Raw genomic sequence first — 23,395 nt, forward strand, 5'->3', positions numbered from 1 at the left:
AGATCTCACCAGTTTTGGTCACCTTTTTTGTTTCAGTCACCCGTATTATGTCGATCTGGTACTTATCTAATTCCTCAGCTAGCTCCATTTCTTTGCCATTCAGGCTTCTTACGTTGATAGTACCGATCTTTAACTCTGGTGATGTTGAGTTGGGGTTTGTTTTCAGATTTGTTCCAGTAACTGACTTTTCGCTGTTCGCCCTGGTTCCCTGGCGAAAACAACGGGGGGGCCTTGTTTAACCGGGCGATGCCCCAGCTGGTATGAAATTTTGTCATGTTGTACCATCATTTTTTATTTTGGTTTAACCAATAAGAATACAATTTGGTCGGCTAAATCCCAAATTGCCAGCCCATCCTCGTTCTTTCAGTATCCAAGTGGATACCCAACAGGGTGCACCACGAGAAGGTGAGGATTGGACATTAGGTCAGAAGCCCTGGTCGGTTCTCTGCATTCCTTTAAAGGCTGTTTGGAGGTCTCCTCTCAGTTATACAGCTTTGCTTTTCATTGAAGTTTATTACTGTTGTTAGCATGTGTTTTTCTTGATTGATCGTTATGCCACAGGCACCTTTTAAAGATTTACTGATGATATTATCTAACTTCTCCTTTGACAAACCTTGCTGTGACCACAGTCTCAAATTCAAGATGTTTTATAACTGGTGTCTGAATTGCATGCCTATCATTCTTTATTGCCATATGGATAACCGAAAACAAATCTCAATTTTACACAAAGCATTAGACAAGATAGGATCTTCCCCTCCAGACTAGAATTTACCTCTTAGCTTTTACTAGTAAAAACACATCACATCACTTTCTTCACATCATAGAAACACATGACATCACAATCCTGGACTGGAATTTACCTCTAGCCTTTACTGGTAGAAACACATTGCATTGCTTTCTTCTTCAGCCTCTTAAAACTTAGTATTCATATTTTCTGCTCAAGATGCTTTTTTTTAATTATCCAGTCAACTATAGAACAACTCAGCACAGATATCAAATCTGCCCAACCTTAGAATACTGTTCTCCTGTTTGGGACAGTCCACCCGGAACTCTCTAAACATTCTTGATGCTATCTCTGAGAGTGATTCACTTGATAAATGAACCCCTCTCACACCTGCTCACTTCAGTTACCATCTCATTCTCTTTATGGATACTGCTCCACTGAATTGGCATCTCTCATTCTGATACTTTCCACTGAGTTGCTGAAGATGGGCAGCAGTTGCTGCCTGATATCCTTTTATAGTCCATCTTCAAACCTATAAAACTTACTTTTCCTTCATTTCATCTTCCTTTATTCTGTGGAACACCGTTCTTCACAAAATATTAATTCCAGTTCTTAAAAAAGAAAATAATAATAATAATCAGTAACACATGCACTAGCATGCTGTGGGTTCTGTAACCTCATGTGTGGGATTGATATACTAAAAAAAAAAAAAAAAAAAAAAAGGCAGCACCTGAACATGCTGCAAAATAATGCATCCTTTAGATAGCAAAATTTTTTTATCATGTTCCACTATGTCCGCTAACATGATGGAGTCGTACTGCATGATGCTAACCTAGTGGAAACATTTCTGAATATGTAGATTCCAGACAGATGAATTGGAAGAGGAAGTTTAATTGCATGGCTTCTTAGGTCATTGTTTTTACTCCTCCAGATTACTTTTTGTGAAATATATGAAGTGCTTTGTATATCAAACAAAAAAAAAAAAAGTCACTGAGCAATTTTCTGAGTCACTCAGAAAATTGCTAATTGCAATTCCATCACACCAGACAGTCTACAATTATCTGGTAAGAGATCTAGTACTGTCTTGATATTTGTTAGGTCATCAGGAGCTCACAGTATGTGGAGTGAATCTACTGAAAGCTGTACAAATTTGGTAAGTTTCTATATATGTGATGAAAACCTTGTAATTCTATCTCTCTTAGTTTCAAAAATGATTCATTTTGTTATTAGTAGTAATAGAAGTTGATTTAATCTTTAGTTTATGTACAGCTTTTTTTTTTTTTTTTAAATCCTTCTAGTTCACATTTTACTTAATAGTAAATGCAACCCAGCATATGTCTCCATTTCATAAGAAACTGACTAGGACTGAAAGTAGCACATCCTTTATTCAAGAAAATGTTACATCAGCTACAGTTATATTTGAAGGTTTTCCTGATGAAATAAGGTATAAAAATTATGTTTCATTGTTGCATACTATACATAAGACAAAAATCTTCTTAAAAATGTAAATTTATAAAAATTTTGGTATTAACCTAAAACTTAGTTATTTGTTATGTATCTTCTTCTTTTTGCTTTAGTCTCAGCTTGTTGCATCTCCAATATTTCAATGCAGGCAGTCTATCCATTGTTTTTTTTTTTTTGGTCTATCAACTGGTCTTTTTTGTTTCTTTTCCAGTCTCTTGCTAGTTTAATGATTCTTTTTGTGTTCTTCCTATTAACATAATGATTCCATTCTTATCTTCTCTTTTTTATCCATGCATTTATGGGTTATAATTGACATTCTTCATAAATACTTTCCTTTATCAAATTTTGTTTTAACAATTTTTCTTAATGTTTTTATTTTGCATGTTTTATTTATCTGTTTTTTTTTTTATGCCTCTTCTTGTTTCGTATGCAGCCATCAACATTGGGCTACCTACTGATTTATATATTCTTACTTTCATTTTTCCATGAAGTTGAATTTAAACATCTCTATATTTTATTAGCCTTCAGGGATTATCCTTTCACTTCATCCTGTGTTATATTTTCACTGTTATTCCTAGTTTTATATTTTATATTATAACATCCTGTGTTATATTTTCACTGTTATTCACAGTTATTCCTAGGTATTTAAACTTCATTACTTGTTCCAGTATTTTTCCATTTAGTTCTCATTTCCATCTGATTGGTTCTGTTGCAATTATCATTGTTTTTGATTTCTCTATTGATATTTCATGTTTAAACTCCTGCATATCTGTTGAAGTTTGAATAATTCTTTTTGGAGGTTATCTTCATTTTCTGCAAGTAATGCTGAGTAATTTTCTGAGTCACTCAGAAAATTGCTAATTGCAATTTCATCATATCAGACTGTCTCCAAATAATCATATGCATATTGAACCAAATTTACATTTTCTTTTTAAATTTAAATTTTCTGTTTATTTGGGTTATGATATCTTATTATACATTCGTTTTTTTATTCTTTTTATTCATTTTTATTATATATAAATGTATATATATATCTTTGATCATTTCAATGATTTGCAGTATATATTTTCTTAATGCTTTCAGGACATCTTGTAATCTGATTTTTAAAAGCCTTCTGTAAGTCAATGAAACACACAAATATTTGTTTGTTAAATTCTATTGCTTTTTCTGTTATTTTCTTTTATGGAATTCTTGTTATTCATTATTATAATTTTGTCTCGTTCTCATTCTTCTTTCATAATTCTTTACACATTTTTAGGGAAGTACACAATAAGTAAATTCCTCGATAGTATGAAGATTCGGACTTTGTTCCCTTTTTAAATATTGGTATTATAATGTTCATTCTCCATTCATTGGGAATCTATCTTTTCTCAAAGATATTTCTATATATGTTCATTATATATGTTATTCACTACATATAATTTGTTATATACACTATCTACCAGTAATTGTCCAGACACTTTAGCACTTTACAACTGATATAGTTCGCCCACCATTTCTAGATCCCTCCTTGGCTTGGTGCCAAGAATAGTTGATTCATGCTGAAGGGGAGAAAGAAATGAAGGTTGCACGAATTGGTCGCCAACATGCGAAATCACGTGCTTTCTTGTCTGTCGCTGTCTAGTACTAGCTTGATTTTTGTTGTTCTCTTTTTGCATTTTTTTTATTATTAATTTGTATGATGGATCCAGTACAGTCAACAACTTCTATTGTTACACGTTTCAGTAGCTCTTGCAAAAGAATATTGAATAATGTGCTGACATTCTGCGAAAAAGAATCGTCAGAAGGCCGTCTTCTTGTTCCCCTTTCTCAAGTCATAAAACGTGCAAGTGCAATTGTGGGCGTATCGGGGTCGACTGTTAAAAGAATTCGTAGGGAATCAAAAGGTGAAGGTAAGCCAAAATTTAAATCTCCTAAAAAAAAAAAGCGCCAGAGAAAGAAAACCATCTAGCTTTGAATGATTTCGATGTAGACGTTATAAGAAGAGCTATTCACGAATTTTATGTGGTCGAGAAAAGAGTGCCAACTGTTCCGAAATTGATTCCCGTGCTTAAAGAAAAAATTAATTTTCCTTGGAAAAGAGAAATTTTAAGGAAAATACTTCATGAAATCGGATTTTGTTTTAAAAAGTCCCAGAATAAAAGGAAACTCATGGAGCAAAGTGACATTTTTTATGTAGAACGCAGTATTTGCACGTATTAACACTCTACGTACATTTTTCCAACTGTTATACAAGCAAAATAGTTACACTTTAAAAACAGCAATGTTCGTAAAAGAAAAGCTGAATTTTACCACCTGTAATAATAAATAAACTCAGTTTGTTTATTATTACATCCCAGAAGACAGACTGATTACCCTATTATCGGAATGGATTCTCCTTTTTCTGACATGTGCAGAAGTGTCGAGGGACCTCAAATCGGTGGGCGAACTATACCAGCAAACGAACCCTATGTATGTCCATCTTTGGCTTTAATCACCTTCTGGCACGCACCCTTTGAGGGAGGCTTTCTGCCAATGTGTGGTAGACATAAGATGAAATTTGTCTCCATTCCTCCATCAAAATAGCACTGAGTTCAGTGACAGATTGAGTATGTGCTGCTCTGGACCTCAGTCGCCACTCCAATTCCTCCCACAGGCTGATAGGGTTGAGGTCAGGACTTAGGCCAGGCAGTTTAACACCCATCTCTTCATTACATTCCATAACAGCTGCAGCTTTGTGGCATGTGGCATTGTCGTCTTGATAGTAACACAGATCCGTTCCATAAAACTCCATAGTGTAGGCAGCATCTGATTATCCAGAATATCAAGGTACTGAGCTACCTTCATAGAACCATGGACACTGACCAGTGGTTCCACTCCAAACCAGTTGAATGCGCACCACACCATTGATTCATCGCTCCAGAGTACAGTTTTCCATTGTTCAGTTCACACACACACACACACACACACACACACACACTCACTCACTCACTCACTCTTGCACCAGGCCAGACAAGCTGGCTTGTTTGTTGTTGTGATGATCAGCTTGTGTGCTGCTGCTGCTAGTGCTCTGGAACTTATCACAGGTGGTCTGTGTCGATTGTAGCCGGTTTTTGCATGCCACCCGTTTTAACCTTCCTGTCCCTCAGTCATTTTCGACAACCAGCCTGGGTGTTTTACTGTACTAGTGATGCCAGAATGTTTCCATTTGTTCACATCATAAACCGTTGATTTTAGATGCTTCAGTTGAGTGGCAGTGGCACATATAGACATGCCACCAATGTGACAGCCCATGATGACACCTCTCTTGAAGTCACTGAGTTCATGTCATATTGCCATACCACCTGTATTTAACTACTACAATGAAATACTACTTCCTACTATCTGTACACTGGTTTTTATGTTATTAACAAACCTGGAATGTTCCATAGCTTCAAATAACAGGGGTGCCCAGACAATTATCGGTAGGTAGTGTATATTATATTCATTTCAGTCTTTAGAACAAAAAATTAAAATGATACTGAACTATAAACTACAATATAGATAGAATATAGTTTTGTTAAATAAATCTAGTGAAATACAAGTAACCCTCGTATAATGCTGATGTTAGGCTCCACAGAAATGCCGCATTATATAAATCGTGTTATGCGAGACTCAGATCACAAAAAAAAAAATTAGGGTTATGTTCCGAAATCATTTTTTTTTTATTATATAAACAACAATGACATATCCAACAAAAAAATATTTTTATTTAATTCAGATAATTCATATAAGTTAAGAAAACATAAACTATGAAACAAATCCATCATATAAACTTATAAAAATGCATATTGTACATAAACTTCATTACCCATAATGCATAAATGTTTTAGGCAAAATAAAATAAGTACATAATTAATCGTCATCACTGTCTTCAGAATGAACATTTTGTAGATGTTCTTTATTTACGAGTAGCCGGATGTCGTCATCACTTGAAATCTCTTGAACATCATTTGTATAATTCTCATTGCATACTTCAGCTGGTTTAGTTATCAAGAAGTCAGTAATAAGACCTTGCTTACTACAATGCTGCAATTTTTTATTAAGTTCATAATATGGAGGTAAACAAATATCCAGTTGTCTCGTGAATTTTCTGGAGCGATCATTATCTGTAAAATAACTTCCTAACTTTCTTGCCAAGTCCAATCCTTCTGCTAATTTCTTTAAACGGATTCAACACAGTCAGAATCTTCAGCAGAACTTTTTCCCCGCCATTTGGTTCGACACCATCTATTAATTGTACCAGTTCCCCCTAATTTAACTCTATTTCCCCATCAATTAATTCACTAATTTCGTTTTTAACAATATTGCAAAAGCCCTCTATGTGGCCATTACTATAAAAATAAAACTTTTACATAAAAAGCATTACGTATTGTATGTACCTCACCAGAAAATAAATAAACACTTGATATGGTAAACAATTGACGAACATGCGTGCTAAAGGGTATTTCCCCTAATTTAAATTTGCTACATATAACTACATGTGTGATATGGGCAGACTCAAATTTAACGAAGATAAAATTGAATTTTTAAGTCACGTGGTAAAAAATATATGAAAAGATAAAGGGCTACCATAATTTGCAGACCGTGTTTTTATTGAAACTGCGTTGTATAAGTAACGCGTTGAACAGGGGTTACTACAATTTGTAGACCGCACTGTATAAGTACCGCGTTATATGAGGGTTACCTATATATGTCTGCTCTGACAAATGACAGCTTATGAATAGTAGTTATACATAAGCTTATATACAGGGTTGCCACAAAGTCTGGGCACATAGATATTATTATTTTTATTTTTTTACAGATTGAAGTTGTGCAGTTTTGCTTTGCACATTGAGCTATGCATTGCTAATGAGGGATAACACATTGAACATATCACATATTATAATGTAATATCAATAAACTATTTATTATGTATGTTTCCAGACTTTATGTCCACCCTTTATAACTATTATACTTATGTGTATTGTTACAGATAAGTAATTATAATCAGAGGAGTTTTCTGATTTGTCCATTTTTCAACTTGTAGGCCAAGTGAAGTTGTAGTTTGGTTGGCCAAGTGGTTAGTGCATCTATGTTCCAACTTGCTGTTGGTTTGAATTATACCATGTGCATGGCTTTTTAGTGAATGTCTTCAGGTAGGAGATGAATTTGATTGTGTGGCATGACTACACTGTCTATTAGAGGGCCAATAAATGGTTTGAAAAGCTCCATGTTTTTGATTTCAAAGCAGGATTTTAGGGTCATCTAATCCTTAGCCCACCCATAGTATTAATATGCTATCAGCTTTTCATGAGTAAGTTCACATTAAAAAAAATAAATAGGTTAGAGTCCATGCTGCAAATGCATTCATCCTTGGAAGAGACAAGTTAAAATCATGTCTGTAATTGGAGAATTATTTGAGTCCTTTTCATAAAAAGCTAATTTAGCAACATACTTATTACAAATGTGAATTAAGGCTTAGGAGCTGGTTTAATTTGAAACCAGCACAATAAAATAATCAAACAAAGGTTTAATAGTTTGAGTATTTCTTCCTTTCACAGTGACTTCATCTGGAGTACAATATAAAAATTGTAGTAAAACACACAAGGTGGAAGGTTTTAGACTAGAAACCTGAAGTCCTAAAAGAGATGCTGGTAGCTAGCTCTTGCTGTTAGTCAGGAAGTCTAAGAATCAATGTTTCCACAGTCTTAGGAAACACAACCGTATTTATTTACATTAGATTGGCTTTTTAAATCTATCAAAAAATAAACAAAAAGAAGTGTCAGGTTTGGTATGGTGAAGCATAGTAGTTTTTATTATTATTCTGTTCTAGGTATCCAAGTCATGGTTGGCTAAGCTTGATTGACCATAGTTGTAGCAGCAGATGTATTGTGTTCTTCAAGGCAGATATTAGTAGATCTCCCAGTGTGTCCATAATATGGCATGTTGCAAGAACAAAGAACATTGTCCACATGAAACAGACAGGGAAGGGGGGGGGGTTGATCTTTAGGAGACTAGATAAGGATAAGCCAGCTTCATATGTGGTTTTGAAAGCAATGCAGAGGTACCTTGGATTTAGGAAATAGTAATAGCACTACCATAATCTATATGTTGATAAGGAATGTGAGATGACAGGAGGAACAACTATTTTGTTAACTTTTTTTTTTTGGCATGGTAGCTATACTATTGGACAATGAATAAAGGAGAGTTCAGCTGTGGGGGAAGCCTGGTTGGACAGAAGTTGGAGGATTGTTAACAAGCAATGTTTAGGATAATGTATTGTTGAGAGGGTGAGATGATGGGAAAGCTTGCATATGTATCTACCTGCTCTATGGGTAGGCTTTCTATAAACTGAGAAAGAAAGCATGTCATTGGAAAGATTTGTGATTATAGTTCCTTGTTATTTCATTTTATATAGTGAACTGAATCTTGGGTGCTGGATGTTGAGGTCGAGGAAAAAAGAATCAAATGTGTCTCAGCCATGTGGCCAAGTAGAGAACATCATCCATATGATGTGTTTTATGTTTGCCATGCTATATGGCTAAGATACAAAGGAAGGTTTGAGAATCGAAATATCAAGAGCATATTTTTAAAAATGCTCCATATAGAAACAGGAGGAAAAAGTGGCAAGGCCATGGTTGTATTCTTTATCTGTTTGTATATATGGTATTTTTTCAAGTGAATACTAGTATGAATGGCAGAATTGAAATTAGTGATTTCATTAGGAAATCATTTATTTTTAGTAAAGTTCAAATATCAGAAGGGGGGGGGGGTGTCAATGAATAAAGATGTGTGTGTGTGTGTACAAGGTTTCATTTTCTTACTCTTGTCATATTATGGACATGTTTCTCTCTCTCTCTCTCTCTCTCTCAGTTGTCACAACTAGGGTCAGTCAGTCGATTTTACCATGCAATTTGAATACCTTGCACAAAATGAAATGTGAACAACACCTCACTGGAGCAAATACAAATTTGAAGATATTTTTTGAAATCAGCAACAGATTTAAAAACCAACTAAATGTGTTAAACTTTCCAAGATATTTGGGGAACATTTAATTCTCAAACCAACAGCTAAAAGTACTCATAGAGACTTCTAGATCTAACATCTTCCACACTTATTGGTTGTGTTTTTGTGTGTGTTATTAGAATTAAACCTGTGTTTAATTATTTCATTGTGCTGTTTCATTCCATTAAATTTAAATATGCTAGTTATCACAATTTTGCAATATAAACCACAATTATTTGTTTAAAAACAGATCATCAATGTGACAGAGAGGTTGTGATAAATAGGTATGCTGTATTTTAAACATACGAGGGTGGTCTGAAAAGTTCTCGGCCTTGACCATAGATGGCAACACTATTGGCAAGATTTTTTTTTTTTTAAGTTGGTACATCTCCCATAAGCATCCATGTGAAATTGCAAGTCATTCTATCAAGTAGTTTGTTTTATACAGCTGTCTGAAGCAAAAGTATTGTCTGTATCCCTTGAAATGGATAAAATTGAGTATCTTACGGTTATAAAATTCTTTGTAAAAGAAGGTTTAACACCAAAAGAAATTCATTCGAAGTTCGTAAAAGTTTATGGGCACTCTTCTCCTTCATTTTCGACAATTAAGAAATGGGCTGCCCAGTTTAAATGTGGCCGTACCAGCCTTGAAGATGATCCACTGTTTGGACATCCAACATCCTTGAAGTTGGATGCCCAAACAGTGTAACAACAGCAGAAATCATTGATCAAGTGCACGATATGGTATTGGATGACCAGCAAGGCAAAGTGCGTGAAATTGCTGAGACTATAGACATTTCAAAAGAACATGCAAGATATATTTTGCATGAAGAATTGCAAATGACAATGTTTTGCGCAAGATGGGTACCTCTCTTGCTCACAGCAGATCAAAAACGCACTCGCATGAAAATCTCTGAACAGTGCTTGGAACATTTTAATGAGAATAAAACTGATTTTGTGCATCGATTTATTACTATTGATGAGACTTGGATTCACCATTACACACCATAATCCAAACAACAGTGAAAACAGTGGGCAGAAGCCAGTTGTTCAGTGCCAAAGAAGGCATAGTGTTGGTTCCATCAGCAGGAAAGGTCATGGCATTGGTGTTTTTTAATTACCTTGAAAAGGATAAAACAGTAACCGGGGAATATTATTCCAATCTTTTAACCAGACTAGATGAAAAAATTCATGAGAAAAGAGCCAGTTTGCAGAAGAAAAAAATCATCTTTCATCAGGACAATGCACCTGCCCACAAAGGTATTTTGACAATTGGAAAATTAAAGGATCTACACTATGAATTGTTGGAACATCCACTATTCCCCAGATTTGGCTCTCTCTTACTTCTGTCTCTTCCCAGAACTAAAACTCTTCCTCGCTAGTCAGTGTTTTTCTTTGAATTAAGAGGTGATTGCAGCTGTAGAGGGGAATTTTGCAGATCTTACTGAGAACCATTACAAGGACAGGATAATGGTGCTGGAGCATCGCTGGAATAAATATATTGCTCTTAAGGGAGATTATGTTGAAAAATAAAAATAATTTTGAAATTATTAATTAGTTTTTTTCATTGTTAGACCAAGAACTTTTCAGACCACCCTTTTTTTTTTTTCTAATATAGCTTTGGGAGCTGTATTAAAATAGCAAATAGGCAAGTTTGGCTAATAGCATTTTTTAAAAAAAACAAAAAACCTGTAACTTGTTTTCATTCTCCAAAGGAAGTAGGCAAAACTCTTTTAGCTCTAAATTTCAGAAATCATTAGGTAGCTTGTTGTTATCATTGTTCACTAATTGGTTTTATTTTTGTTAACTTTGAGTGACAATATTCAAGAAGAATTCAAACAGGATTGTGTATCAATACTTGAGTTAGAAAAAAATTATCAAAAGCAGCTAGAGTATATGCTATTTGATCAGATATGTTCAAATATAGAGGTATGAAAGTTTTGCAGTGGTTACACTACATAATTCAGGAGCTTGAACAGAAAGTCAAATTCCATTTGATTGGAGCTCTCATGGTTCCCATCTATAAATAAAAGGGATTAACACTGAATGTGAGAATTACAGAGCAATTTCTCTACTAAATTCAACGTAAAATTTGTATATGCATACTTGAGAAGAGGATAAGAAAAATTGTGGAAGAGAAACTTGTAGATGAACAAGATTGGTTCAGGCTAAACAGAGGTGGTCAAGATCGTTTTTTCACTTTATAACAGATAGTTGAGAAATCATGGGAATATAACAAGGTTCTATACTTAAGTTTTTTAAATCTGGAAAAATCATATGCCAAGGTGCTCAGAGAAAAACTGTTCAAAACACTACAATTGTATGGTAAATAGAACATTATACAGAGAAGTACAGTCTATATGTAAGTTGCAAGTCATCCGTTGGAACTGAAGGAAGAAGATGGTTTGATATAAAATCAGATATAAGACAAGGATGCACACTATCTCCACATCATCTGTATGAATGCATTATGAAAGAACATGTTATTAAACCTGATATTGGAATTGATAATATCAAACTTATCTCTTTGCTTTATGCAAATGATGTTGTACTCTTAAATAAATCCAGTCCAAGTTTCCAGGATTTTCTAACTAAATTGAATAACAGTTGTAACAGATTTGGAATGAAAATCAGCAATAAAAAAAGCAAAGTGTGAAAATTGGCAGGAGCTTAAAAAACTTCAACTGCATTCTCAATGGAGTACCTGTGGACAAAAGTAAAATATTTCAGCTGTTTAGGCACAGTTTTTAGTGAAGTTGAGAAATTAAATATGGAAATAGGCAAAAGCATAAGTGAAGTGAGGGAGGGGAGGGGGAGTTGAATAAATTTATATGGAATAAGAGAGAGATTATTCAAAATATTAAATTATTAGTATACAAGACAGTATTAATAGATTGGAATCTGAGAGTTGGGTTATAAATAAGGGACTTGATTAAAAACTAGAGAACATAATGTGAGAGTTCTGAAAAAAATTAGGGGAGTAAGCATGTGGCATCAATGGAAGAATCATAGTAATAATGAAGGTATTATGGAGGAACTTGACATTGTTATCATTCAAGAATGCTTGAGCAGAGCTTATCTAAATTGGTATGGTCAGTTAAACAAAATAGGAGAGGAAAGGTTAGCGAAACATCAATGCTAAGAATGGCAGGAAAAAGATATAGAGGAATACCAAGGTCTAGAAGATCTAGATGGATTGATTCATTCAGAAGTGCCTTAGAAGACCAAAATGTTAGTTATAACAATATTGGAGTGATGACAAGATAGACTAATTTGAAGAAAAATTGTTAAGCGATTAGTAATAATGTAAATTTAATTATGTAGTACTGTACTTGAGTCTTGTACACCCCCTTAAGGATACTTATCAGGATTGTGTGAATTTATAGTAAGTGAAGATGATTATATAAATGTTGCTATTCAGCAGTGTCAGTTGTTCCTTGGAAATCATGGAAGTTGAACCTTAATTTTCTAAAAAAAATGGTTTTAGAATTTTCTGATGTAGTTAGAATGGGAAGGAGTATCATAAACACATTCGTCAATCTTCATACTCACATCACTTAAGCTTTTGCACTCTCTCTTTCAAAGTATAACTAAGGTTATATATATTGTTTATGAGTTTAGTCTCATGACAATATAAAAATTGGTATTCAGTATATATTTTGAGTATTTTGTTTCTTTGTTTTCGAGTGCTTTGTTATGTAACAATTGAATGAATGCATGTCACTGTCAGTGACCTACATATTCTATGTATAGGAGGCATTTGTCTTCAATATTTTTAAAAACTGACTTTTCTGATGAGGGTAATCAGGAAATAAAAGTGGGAGAACTGTGGTGCATCAATTGTACTGGTGAATTATGGAATTCTTTGTGTTTTCATCTTTACTATCAAGAAGTTATTATTTGAGATTATTGTGGCTGAAGCATTTACGTCTATGAGATCAGTGCATTGTATTTGTAAATTGCAGCATGTAATCCACGATGAGGCTGTTGACTCCATGGAGGTTATTACCAAATAATAAATAATTTAAGTGAATTTCTGTGTGTGTGAGTGAGAGAGAGAGAGTGAGTGAATTTCCAGGAGTAAAAATTTGTCCCTTCATATGAGATAAGCTAATTCACTATCAGATGCCAATCAAGCATAAAATACACAGGAATTTTTTTTTATTAAATCGATTTGCTATAGAGATAAGATTTGAAACTGCCATCAGGTACTGTAATCATTTAATGTTTTTTCCAATAACTTTATGACTAAACATTGTTTGCTTAGCTGTTCTGTGCTGACATTCTTTAAGCTCATACATAATCTGTCCTCTTCATTACTATACCAGTAGCATTCAGTGAAGGAAATTACAATATATGTTAGTGCACATATTATTATTGCATTGGAATCTCTGTGGAGCTTGAAGACTAATAATGAGACACCACACTGTCTACACAACAGCAAAGAAACTTGAATGAATGATATAACAAAGCACTCAACCACATACTCTGGAAACCCATAGCACTCATTCAGCACATTCTAAGTGAAAAGTATAGTCTTGATGCCTTAGATACCCTCTTACTCAATTTTGAGATGACCCCTTGTTCTGGCTTATCTAGCCAAATACTAAAAATATCATTTGCATGAATCCTATAAAACCCTTTTGGCATTGAATTTAAATGCTTCTATCATATCCTTTCTTCTTCACCAATTAACGAACTTCAGTAACCTAAAAACTTTCAGTTTATCCTTGTAGGGTGCATTCCACAGACCACTCACTTTGTTGATCACTCATCACTGGATCATCTTTGTCACTTTCTCATTCCCATAAAATCCAGGTGACCATACATTCTTTATCTCTGCATGTTCTTCAACAACCAAGTAACACTATGAGTTACCTCTTGGCAACTTGTATGCAGTCTAAACTTCAGTTTCTTAGAGAGAGGCAGTTTCACAGAGAAATTACTTCGTGCATACTACATGATGTTCCATCATGTAGTTTGCAGTTTTTAATCTTTTTTTTTTTTTTATCTCACTACCCAATTTTGCATCATGGGCAAAGAGCTAAATATTTCCCTTCTCCTTTCTTTGGGAGGAGGGAGCAATGATATCACTTGTGTGTTGGAAAATGGACTGTGATACAGTTATCCTGCTCAGCTGGGAGTTGATTCCATGGATTCCAGTCTTGGCAGAAAAGATCTAGGGTGTTTTTCTGCCTGTGGTGATAATACTCATGTAGGATACAACTTCTCACCTTTTGTTTGAAGGCTCCAAGGAAATGGTCAGCTGCCTCTCTCTATCAAACTGTTGTGCTGTCTGGTCTTGTATGTCAAAGGTAGAAACTGTATATTACTGCTTTTGCAGTGATGAAGAGGTAGTTACAGATCGAATGGTTTTTTTTTTGACTTTGTATGGAGACAACCGCAGGTTAAGGCTGCTGTTTCCTGAGATGAACAGATTAATTGAGTGTTGATAGGCCATTCTAAGTGGATATGCCGAACTGTTCCTGCTTGGTAGCAGAACAGACAGTTATCTGAAACATCTGGGTTGAATTTCTGTAATATAGTTGGAGTGGGTAGTGCATTGTGCCACATTCTCCACTGAATAACTGCTTTGGGTTTGGTAGCTGTTATGTGAAATGGTAGGTCCCAGTGGAAGTATTCTTTGGTGGGATGATACACAATTTTTCAAATAAGTGCTTTGGTTGAGCTGTTGTATGAGAATGTTATAGATTTTGTTTATGTCATAGGGTGTAAGTCTTTCCCGTGAATCATTGGTTTTTATCAAAAAGATAGGCACCAGATCTTCTGCATCAGGAGGACTGAGCTCTTCTTCCATTATGCTATCAGGCATAGCATTTTGAGAAGCACATACATACTATTTCATAGTGTGTTTGTGCTTGGCCTGATTCCTGTATTCCACGTTTGCAAGTGATTTTGGAGAAAGAATATCACCCAAGACCCTTAAGCCTCGCTACCTCCACGGAGGAAAGAAAACCTATATCTGAGTTATTGGTGCTCCCTTTCCTATTGTAGGGTATTAAGGAAAATGCAAGTGCAGAACGTTGCCATCGTGTTGTGAAAGGTGGGTTCCATGAGAATTTCAGGAAGAGATGCAGTCTTCACTGTATGCTGGAGATTTAACTTCTTCCATCTTCGAAGGGCATCTTTGTAGAAATTTGTTAGACTCACTAATTTATTAGCGTGGATTCTTGTCATTCTTAAGGTTGTGAGAGAGAGGCCAAAGGGCACACAAGCACACCACCATATTTGGTGGTGTGTTTGTGTGCCCTTTCCTGTTGTAAGGTATTAAGGAAAATGCAAGTGCAGAACGTTGTTATCCTGTAGTTAATGGAGGTCAAGTTTTGTCCTCCTTTTTTAAGAGAAGTACTTAGCTTGGAGTAGGAAAGCCAGTTTGTTTGGTTCCATATGAATCAAATAGGTGGTTGACTGTATTTGTTTGATAAATTGCACTGGTGACATGAGAATCTTCAGTGTATGCCAAATGACACTGGTAGCAAATTTGGTTAACAATTATTGCTCTCCCTCTTGTGGAGGCAGAGGCACATATTGCTGTCCACTTTCCTTGCTTGAATCGTTTAATGAATGTTTCCCAGTTCTTATCAACATAAGAAGGCATGATTCCTGAGTAAATTCCCAGGTATTTGTTTCCCTTTGCGGACCAGTCACCAGACATTGGGGAATCGGTTCAGTTTTTCCATTTGCCACATCACAGTCCTGTATAGATAGACAGATATAGATTTTTTTTTTCATTATTTAACTTGATAAAATATACATTGGAAGATAGGCAACAAAAAGACAATTTACATGTTATAAGAATAAATTACAGAGAAAAAAGATTTTCTTTTTGGATATGTAATAGAAAGGAGGCAAATGATATGTGAGTGGTAGAAAGGATTTGTCTTTTTAGTAAAAGAGTCACCATTACAAATTAAAATACAAACTTATTTAATACTGACCATTTACAAACAAACTTACATTATAGCCTACCAGTTTCACCAGCAAACTGTCTGGCTTTTTCAAGGTGTTTACGGAAAGACATAAAAACTAGTAAATGCAAATTGAAAGGAACATGAAAAACATTGTAAACCAACTAGTAGCTAAAGCTACACGTTTGCATGACAGAGAGGACTTATTGTTCTTATTCATTATCACGCATGCGTGTTTGTTGTAAACGTGTAATGTGATTACTGGCTAGCTGTGGTTCAGATTGATTTAGAGAGAGGATCAGGTTTTTCCACGAACTGTTCAGGATTGCACCCTGATTTCTGTTGAGGTTTCTACCGGTTATTAACACTATTGTGGCTTCCTTGAATAAATGATGTCTGTAGTCGTCATCCAGATATGGCATGGAGCTGTTTTGCCACTCTATTGTGTGGTTAGACGTACAGAAATGATGTGCTAAGCCAGAAGAGATACTTCTGTTGTGGTTTACATCACCAACATGTTCTTTTTGTCTGATTTCTAACTCTGTGAAGTTTGTCCGATGTAGGCAAGACCACAGGAGCAAGGAATGTATTATACTCCTGGATATTTGTAGAATGGCATCTTATCTTTTGGGGATCCTAAAACTTGTCTGATGCTGGTGGTTGGTTTGAAGACCACTCTGATGTTGTAGGCTCTTAGTATTCTGGCTATTTGATAAGAAATTGACTTGATGAAAGGGATCACTACAGTAGAAATGTGCTGGGGGCGTGATTCTTCTTGTCTGGGGTTGTCACCGTATAGATATTTTTTGATGATGTTTGGAAGATATCCATTTTGTGATAATGTGTTGGCTATTAGTGAGAGTTCAGTCTGTGTATCCTCCTCTTCTGATATAAACTTTCTGGCCCTATATTTCAACATGCGGATAATGCTCGGTTTGTGTGACTTGTGATGGTTTGAAGTATAATGAAGATATCTTTATATCTTCTATCTGTGGGCTTTCTGTAAATAGATAATTCTCGTGGAAAGGCTTAAACGTTGGTTATGCATTTTCACTATATAATTTCAGGAAATTACAACGTACTAGTATATACATTAAAATAAATTTTAATATATTTCAATATTTTGGTAACGTCACGTTGCCATTTTCAAGAACTTAAGAACAAGATGTGCATGCAGGCACAACAAAACGGTAAATGAGGAAGAAGTCTGAAGCTATTATTTCTCCTAAAGTCCTGATGGTGCCCTCTAGCGGGCAATGTTAGTATTATTGGGCGATTGGGCAGAAGGTCTTCTGATGTAGGTTTCCCAAATTTGAGGAAGTCTCATGCAGCCAAATTTGTTGAGGTTTGGATTGTTTCTTAGGGCTGAAGTTGATTCCATGAAAAGCCTTTCATATCTGTATTTGCTACGGTGTATTATCCTGGCTTTCTTCCACCGTATTCTATGGCAGGTATCCAGCACATGGTCAGCAAGACCAGAGTGGCTGTATTGGTGAAACCGGATGTAGTCCTTGTGTTCTGAAATTCTGATATTTGCTGTCCTGCCTGTTTGCCCAAAGTAGGACAGCTTACAGCTGCAAGGGACCTGGTATACACCAGGGGGGAGGAGGTTGGTCTTTAGTAGAGCAGATCAGGGATGCCAATTTTTTATATGGTTTGTAACAAGAAGTTATGTTTTTTTAGGATTTTTGTGATTTTTTCCAAGGTGCCTCGGTATAGTGTGAGAGAGCTTTGGCTAAATGTTTAGCTAGTTTGTATGTGGATGGAATCAATGCCATCCACTATGGGACGTAATGGCACATTTTCCTTGTGAATCACTAACAAATTAAAACCATATAACTCTTTACCCCCCCCCCTATATTTATGGACTACCAAAAATTTGCAAGGAAAATGTGCCATTACGTTCCATAGTGGATGGCATTGATTCCCCCACATACAAACTAGCTAAACATTTGGCCAAAGCTCTCTCACACTATACTGGCAACACACCTTCATACATAAAAAAAAAACTCAGCCCACTTCAAAGCCAGCATAGAAAACCTTACACTCAAACACACTGACATAATGGTCAGTTTTGATGTCTCCTCCTTATTCACAAATGTCCCACTCAAAGAATCCTTAGAGCTAATCCAAGCTAAATTTCCTCCCGATATCACAGCTCTATTTCAATTCACAATGAACTCAGGCTATTTTGTTTGGCAAGGAAAATTCTACAAACAAATAGAGGGGACAGCCATGGGTTCTCCACTCTCCCCACCCTTGGCCAACTTTTATATGGAGACTTTTGAAGAGAAAGCCTTAAACTCTGCCCCACAAAAACCGACCATTTGGCTTCGCTATGTAGATGATGTATTCGTTATTTGGCCACATGGCTCCGATGCACTCCTCTCCTTCTTAACACACTTAAACAACCAACACAACAGAATCAAATTCACCCTGGAAGAGGAAAAAAAACAACTGCATTCCTTTCTTAGACACACTAGTCACTTGCTAGCCTGATGGAACCTTGGTTTACTCAGTATATAGAAAACCCACCCATACAGGTAGATACATTCACCAACAACCTCCCCCCCCTCACAACAATATGGAGTCATTAAGACACTACACAACAGGGCTAAACTTATCTGCTTGAATGACAATGCCCTACCACAGAACTAAACCACAATCACAACACTTTCTCAGCCAATGGCTATCCCTCCCCCCCCCCCCCAAAAAAAATCCAAAAAATATTGAAACCAGTAAACCACAACCCCCCCATCCCTCACAACAAGGATTACTCTAAATCAGTCACCATACCCTATATCCAAGGCACCTCGGAAAAAATCACAAAATTCCTAAAAAAACATAACTTAACTTCTTGTTACAAACCCTATAAAAAATTGGCATCCCTGATCCGCTCTACTAAAGACCAACCCCCTCCCCCCCTGGTATACACCTACCTGGTGTATACCAGGTCCCTTGCAGCTGTAAGCTGTCCTACTTTGGCCAAACAGGCAGGACAGCAAATTTCAGAACACAAGTATAATAAAATTAGTTTAATCCTATATCCAAGGCACCTCGTAAAAAATCACAAAAATCCTAAAAAAACATAACTTAACTTCTTGTTACAAACCCTATAAAAAATTGGCATCCTTGATCCGCTCTACTAAAGACCAACCTCCCCCCCCCCTGGTATACACCTACCTGGTGTATACCAGGTCCCTTGCAGCTGTAAGCTGTCCTACTTTGGCCAAACAGGCAGGACAGCAAATTTCAGAACACAAGTATAATAAAATTAGTTTAATCCTTTATCCAAGTGTGAGCAAACAAAGTTTGCACCTGAAAGTATCTTCAGGACTGGGGTAAGGTGGTACAACACCAGGGCAACTCGTTGCAAAGGTGGAGCAAGCTACCAACACTCCTATCTCAGTATCTCCTATAATGCAAAACACATCTCCTTGCGGATATGTATAATGTTATACATTAAGGGAAGGGCCACTACCCAGACTAGTTTCGACCTTTATTGAGGTCTCTTCAGTGGGAGCCAGGCCCAAATGCAGATACCAAGCAGAAGCATTAGCAAGGTCATCTCTACCTATAGAAGTTACCAAACGGTGTGCCACCTTTTTATTAAATTACTGTCTAATGTTATGCATTAAGGGAAGGGCCACTACCCAGACTAGTTTTGACCTTTATTGAGGTCTCTTCAGTGGGATAAAGGATTAAACTAATTTTATTATACTCTAACCAAGTGAAAAATAAACTTTCAACTTCAGAACACAAGGACTACATCCGGTTTCACCAATACAGCCACTCTGGTCTTGCTGACCATGCGCTGGATACCTGCCATAGAATACGGTGGAAGAAAGCCAGGATAATACACCGTAGCAAATACAGATATGAAAGGCTTTTCATGGAATCAACTTCAGCCCTAAGAAACGATCCAAACCTCAACAAATTTGGCTGCACGAGACTTCTTCAAATTTGGGAAACCTACATCAGAAGACCTTCAGCCCAATCACCCAAGAATACTAACATTACCCACTAGAGGGCACCATCAGGACTTTAGGAGAAATAATAGCTTCAGACTTCTTCCTCATTTACTGTTTTGTTGTGCCTGTGTGCACATGTCTTGTTCTTAAGTTCTTGAAAATGGCAACGTGACGTTGCTGAAATATTGAAATATATTAAAATTTATTTTAATGTATATCCTAGTACGTTGTAATTTCCTGAAATTATATAGTGAAAACTGTAAATAGATAATTTGACACTATTTGATTGTTTCTTTATCAAGATGTCTAAAAAATGCAGTTGACTGTTGTTTTCCACTTCCAGAATGAATTTTATCTTGTTATGTATTGAGTTGAATTTATCCACAAACGATTTTAGGTTTTCTAAGCTGTCTTGCCATATAATGAAGATATTGTCAACATATCGCCACCATATAGATGGTCTAAGGGAGATTGTGGAGAGAATTTCTTTTTCAAGTTTTTCCATCAAAAGGTCTGCACAAGATGGTGATAGTGGGCTGCCCATTGCCAGGCCTTCTAATTGTTGGTATATGGTGTTGTTAACCTTGAAGAAATTAAATTGAAGGCAGTGTCTAAACACCTGTGTGATGTCTAGACGAAAGAGATCTTGGATCATGTTTATTGAAAAAGGCCTATATCCACTACCGCAAAACGTAGCCAACACTATTAGATTCAAAAGTACGATAATCCTAGCCAAAGCCAAACAACCTATGACAAACCTATTCTCAACACGTCTCCTTATGATAGAAAGGCAATTCTCAACTTGAAGAAAAACAAAGATATCATTATTACAAAGGCTGATAAGGGAAATTCTACAGTTATCCTTAACTCTAAAGATTATTATGATAAGTTAAACGTATTACTATCAGACAACTCCACCTATAAGATCCTAGACAGAGACTCCACAATAAAAAATCATAATGAAACAAACCAACTAATCAGAAATTGTAACATTTGGCTAGAAGAAGTGAAGAGAACACTAAAATCCTCACATCCTATCACGCCCAGACTATATGGGACACCTAAAATACATAAACAGGATATATCTCTGCATATCGTTCATGGAAGATCATCACCAACCTACCTTTTGGCAAAGCATCTTGCAAACTTATTAAATAATAAAATAAGATCAACAGAATCATATATCAAGAATAGCCAACATTTTGTAAATAAACTCCAAGCCATTAAGATTGCACCAACAGACATGCACATGCTAGCCAGTCTAGATGTTGTATCCCTTTTCACCAATGTACCAGTAGAAGAGGTAATAAACATCATCCAAGATCTCTTTCCTCTAGACATCACACAGATGTTTAGACATTGCCTTTTTTGATGGAAAACCTTGAAAAAGAAATTCTCTCCACAATCTCCCCTAGACCATCTATTTGGTGGAGATATGTTGACAATATCTTCGTTATATGGCAAGACAGCTTAGAAAACCTAAAATCGTTTGTGGATAAAATCAGCGCCATACATAACAAGATAAAATTCACTCTGGAAGGGAAAACAACAGCCAACTACATTTTTTAGACATCTTGTTGAAAGTTAATTTTTCACTTGGTTAGATTATAATAAATTTAGTTTAATCATTTATCCATTGGAGTTTATTTACATTGTAAGGTAGTACAACATCGGGCAACTCGTTGCAAAGGTGGAGCAAGCTATCAACACTCCTATCTCAGTATCTCCCATAATGCAAAACACATCTCCTTGCGGATATGTATAATGTTATACATTAAGGGAAGGGCCACTACCCAGACTAGTTTCGACCTTTATTGAGGTCTCTTCAGTGGGAGCCAGGCCCAAATGCAGATACCAAGCAGAAGCATTAGCAAGGTCATCTCTACCTATAGAAGTTACCAAACGGTGTGCCACCTTTTTATTAAATTACTCCGTATTTAGAGAAAGATGTTGAAAGTTTATTTTTCACTTGATTAGACTATAATAAATTTAGTTTAATCCTTTATCCAAGTGTGAGCAAACAAAGTTTGCACCTGAAAGTATCTTCAGGCTTCTCTGAAGAGACCTCAATAAAGGTTGAAACTAGTCTGGGTAGTGGCCCTTCCCTTAATGCATAACATTATACATATCCGCAGGGTGATGTGTTTTGCATTATGGGAGATACTGAGATAGGAGTGTTGATAGCTTGCTCCACCTTTGCAACGAGTTGCCCAATGTTGTACTACCTAGCCCCAGTCCTGAAGATATTTTCAGGTGCAAACTTTGTTTGCTCACTTGGATAAAGGAATAAACTAAATTTATTACAGTCTAACCAAGTGAAAAATAAGCTTTCAACATCTTTCTCTAAATCTGGAGTAATTTAATAAAAAGATGGCTCACCGTTTGGCAACTCCTATGAGATGACCTTGCTAATGCTTCTGCCTGGTATCTCAACTTGGGCCTGGCTCCCAATGAAGAGACCTCAATAAAGGTCGAAACTAGTCTGGGTAGTGGCCCTTCCCTTAATGCATAACATTATGCATATCCGCAAGGAGATGTGTTTTACATTATGGGAGATACTGAGATAGTGTTGATAGCTTGCTCCACCTTTGCAACGAGTTACCCGATGTACTGCTTTATCCCTGTCCTGAAGATACTTTCAGGTGCAAACTTTGTTTGCTCACACTTGGATAAAGGATTAAACTAAATTTATTATTACACAGCTTGATAAAGAAACAATCAAATAGTGTCAAATTATCTATTTACAGAAAGCCCACAGATACTGGAAGATATCTTCATTATTCTTCAAACCATCACAAGACACACAAACTGAGCATTATCCACATGTTGAAATAGAGGGCCAGAAAGTTTATATCAGAAGAGGAGGATACACAGACTGAACTCTCACTAGTAGCCAACACATTATCACAAAATGGATATCTTCCAAACATATAGTGTTTGGAAGATATCAAAAAATATCTATATGGTGACAACCCCAGACAAGAAGAATCACGCCCCAGCACATTTCTACTGTAGTGATCCCTTTCATCAAGTCAATTTCTTATCAAATAGCCAGAATACTAAGAGCCTACAACATCAGAGTGGTCTTCAAACCAACCACCAGCATCAGACAAGTTTTAGGATCCCCAAAAGATAAGGTGCCATTCTACAAATATCCAGGAGTATATTACATTCCTTGCTCCTGTGGTCTTGCCTACATCACACAAACTTCACGGAGTTTAGAAATCAGACAAAAAGAACATGTTGGTGATGTAAACCACAACAGAAGTATCTCTTCCGGCTTAGCACATCATTTCTGTACG

The 23,395-nt window shown here is 36.0% G+C and overlaps 1 protein-coding gene across 1 annotated transcript in view; it reads left to right on the forward strand.

The window, feature by feature from the left end:
• Gnptab (N-acetylglucosamine-1-phosphate transferase subunits alpha and beta) overlaps positions 1 to 23,395 on the forward strand; it is a 281,886-nt gene that overhangs the window by 178,374 nt on the left and 80,117 nt on the right. Inside the window, exon 14 of the mRNA XM_090393683.1 lies at positions 2,023 to 2,168. Within this exon, the coding sequence (XP_090249809.1) occupies positions 2,023 to 2,168 (146 nt within the window). The remainder of the gene's footprint in view (positions 1 to 2,022; positions 2,169 to 23,395) is intronic.

The sequence above is a fragment of the Typopeltis vanoorti genome, chromosome 6 (assembly GCF_054136105.1).
Source record: "Typopeltis vanoorti isolate ZY-2024b chromosome 6, IOZ_Tvanoo_1.0, whole genome shotgun sequence".
NCBI lineage: Eukaryota > Metazoa > Arthropoda > Arachnida > Uropygi > Thelyphonidae > Typopeltis > Typopeltis vanoorti.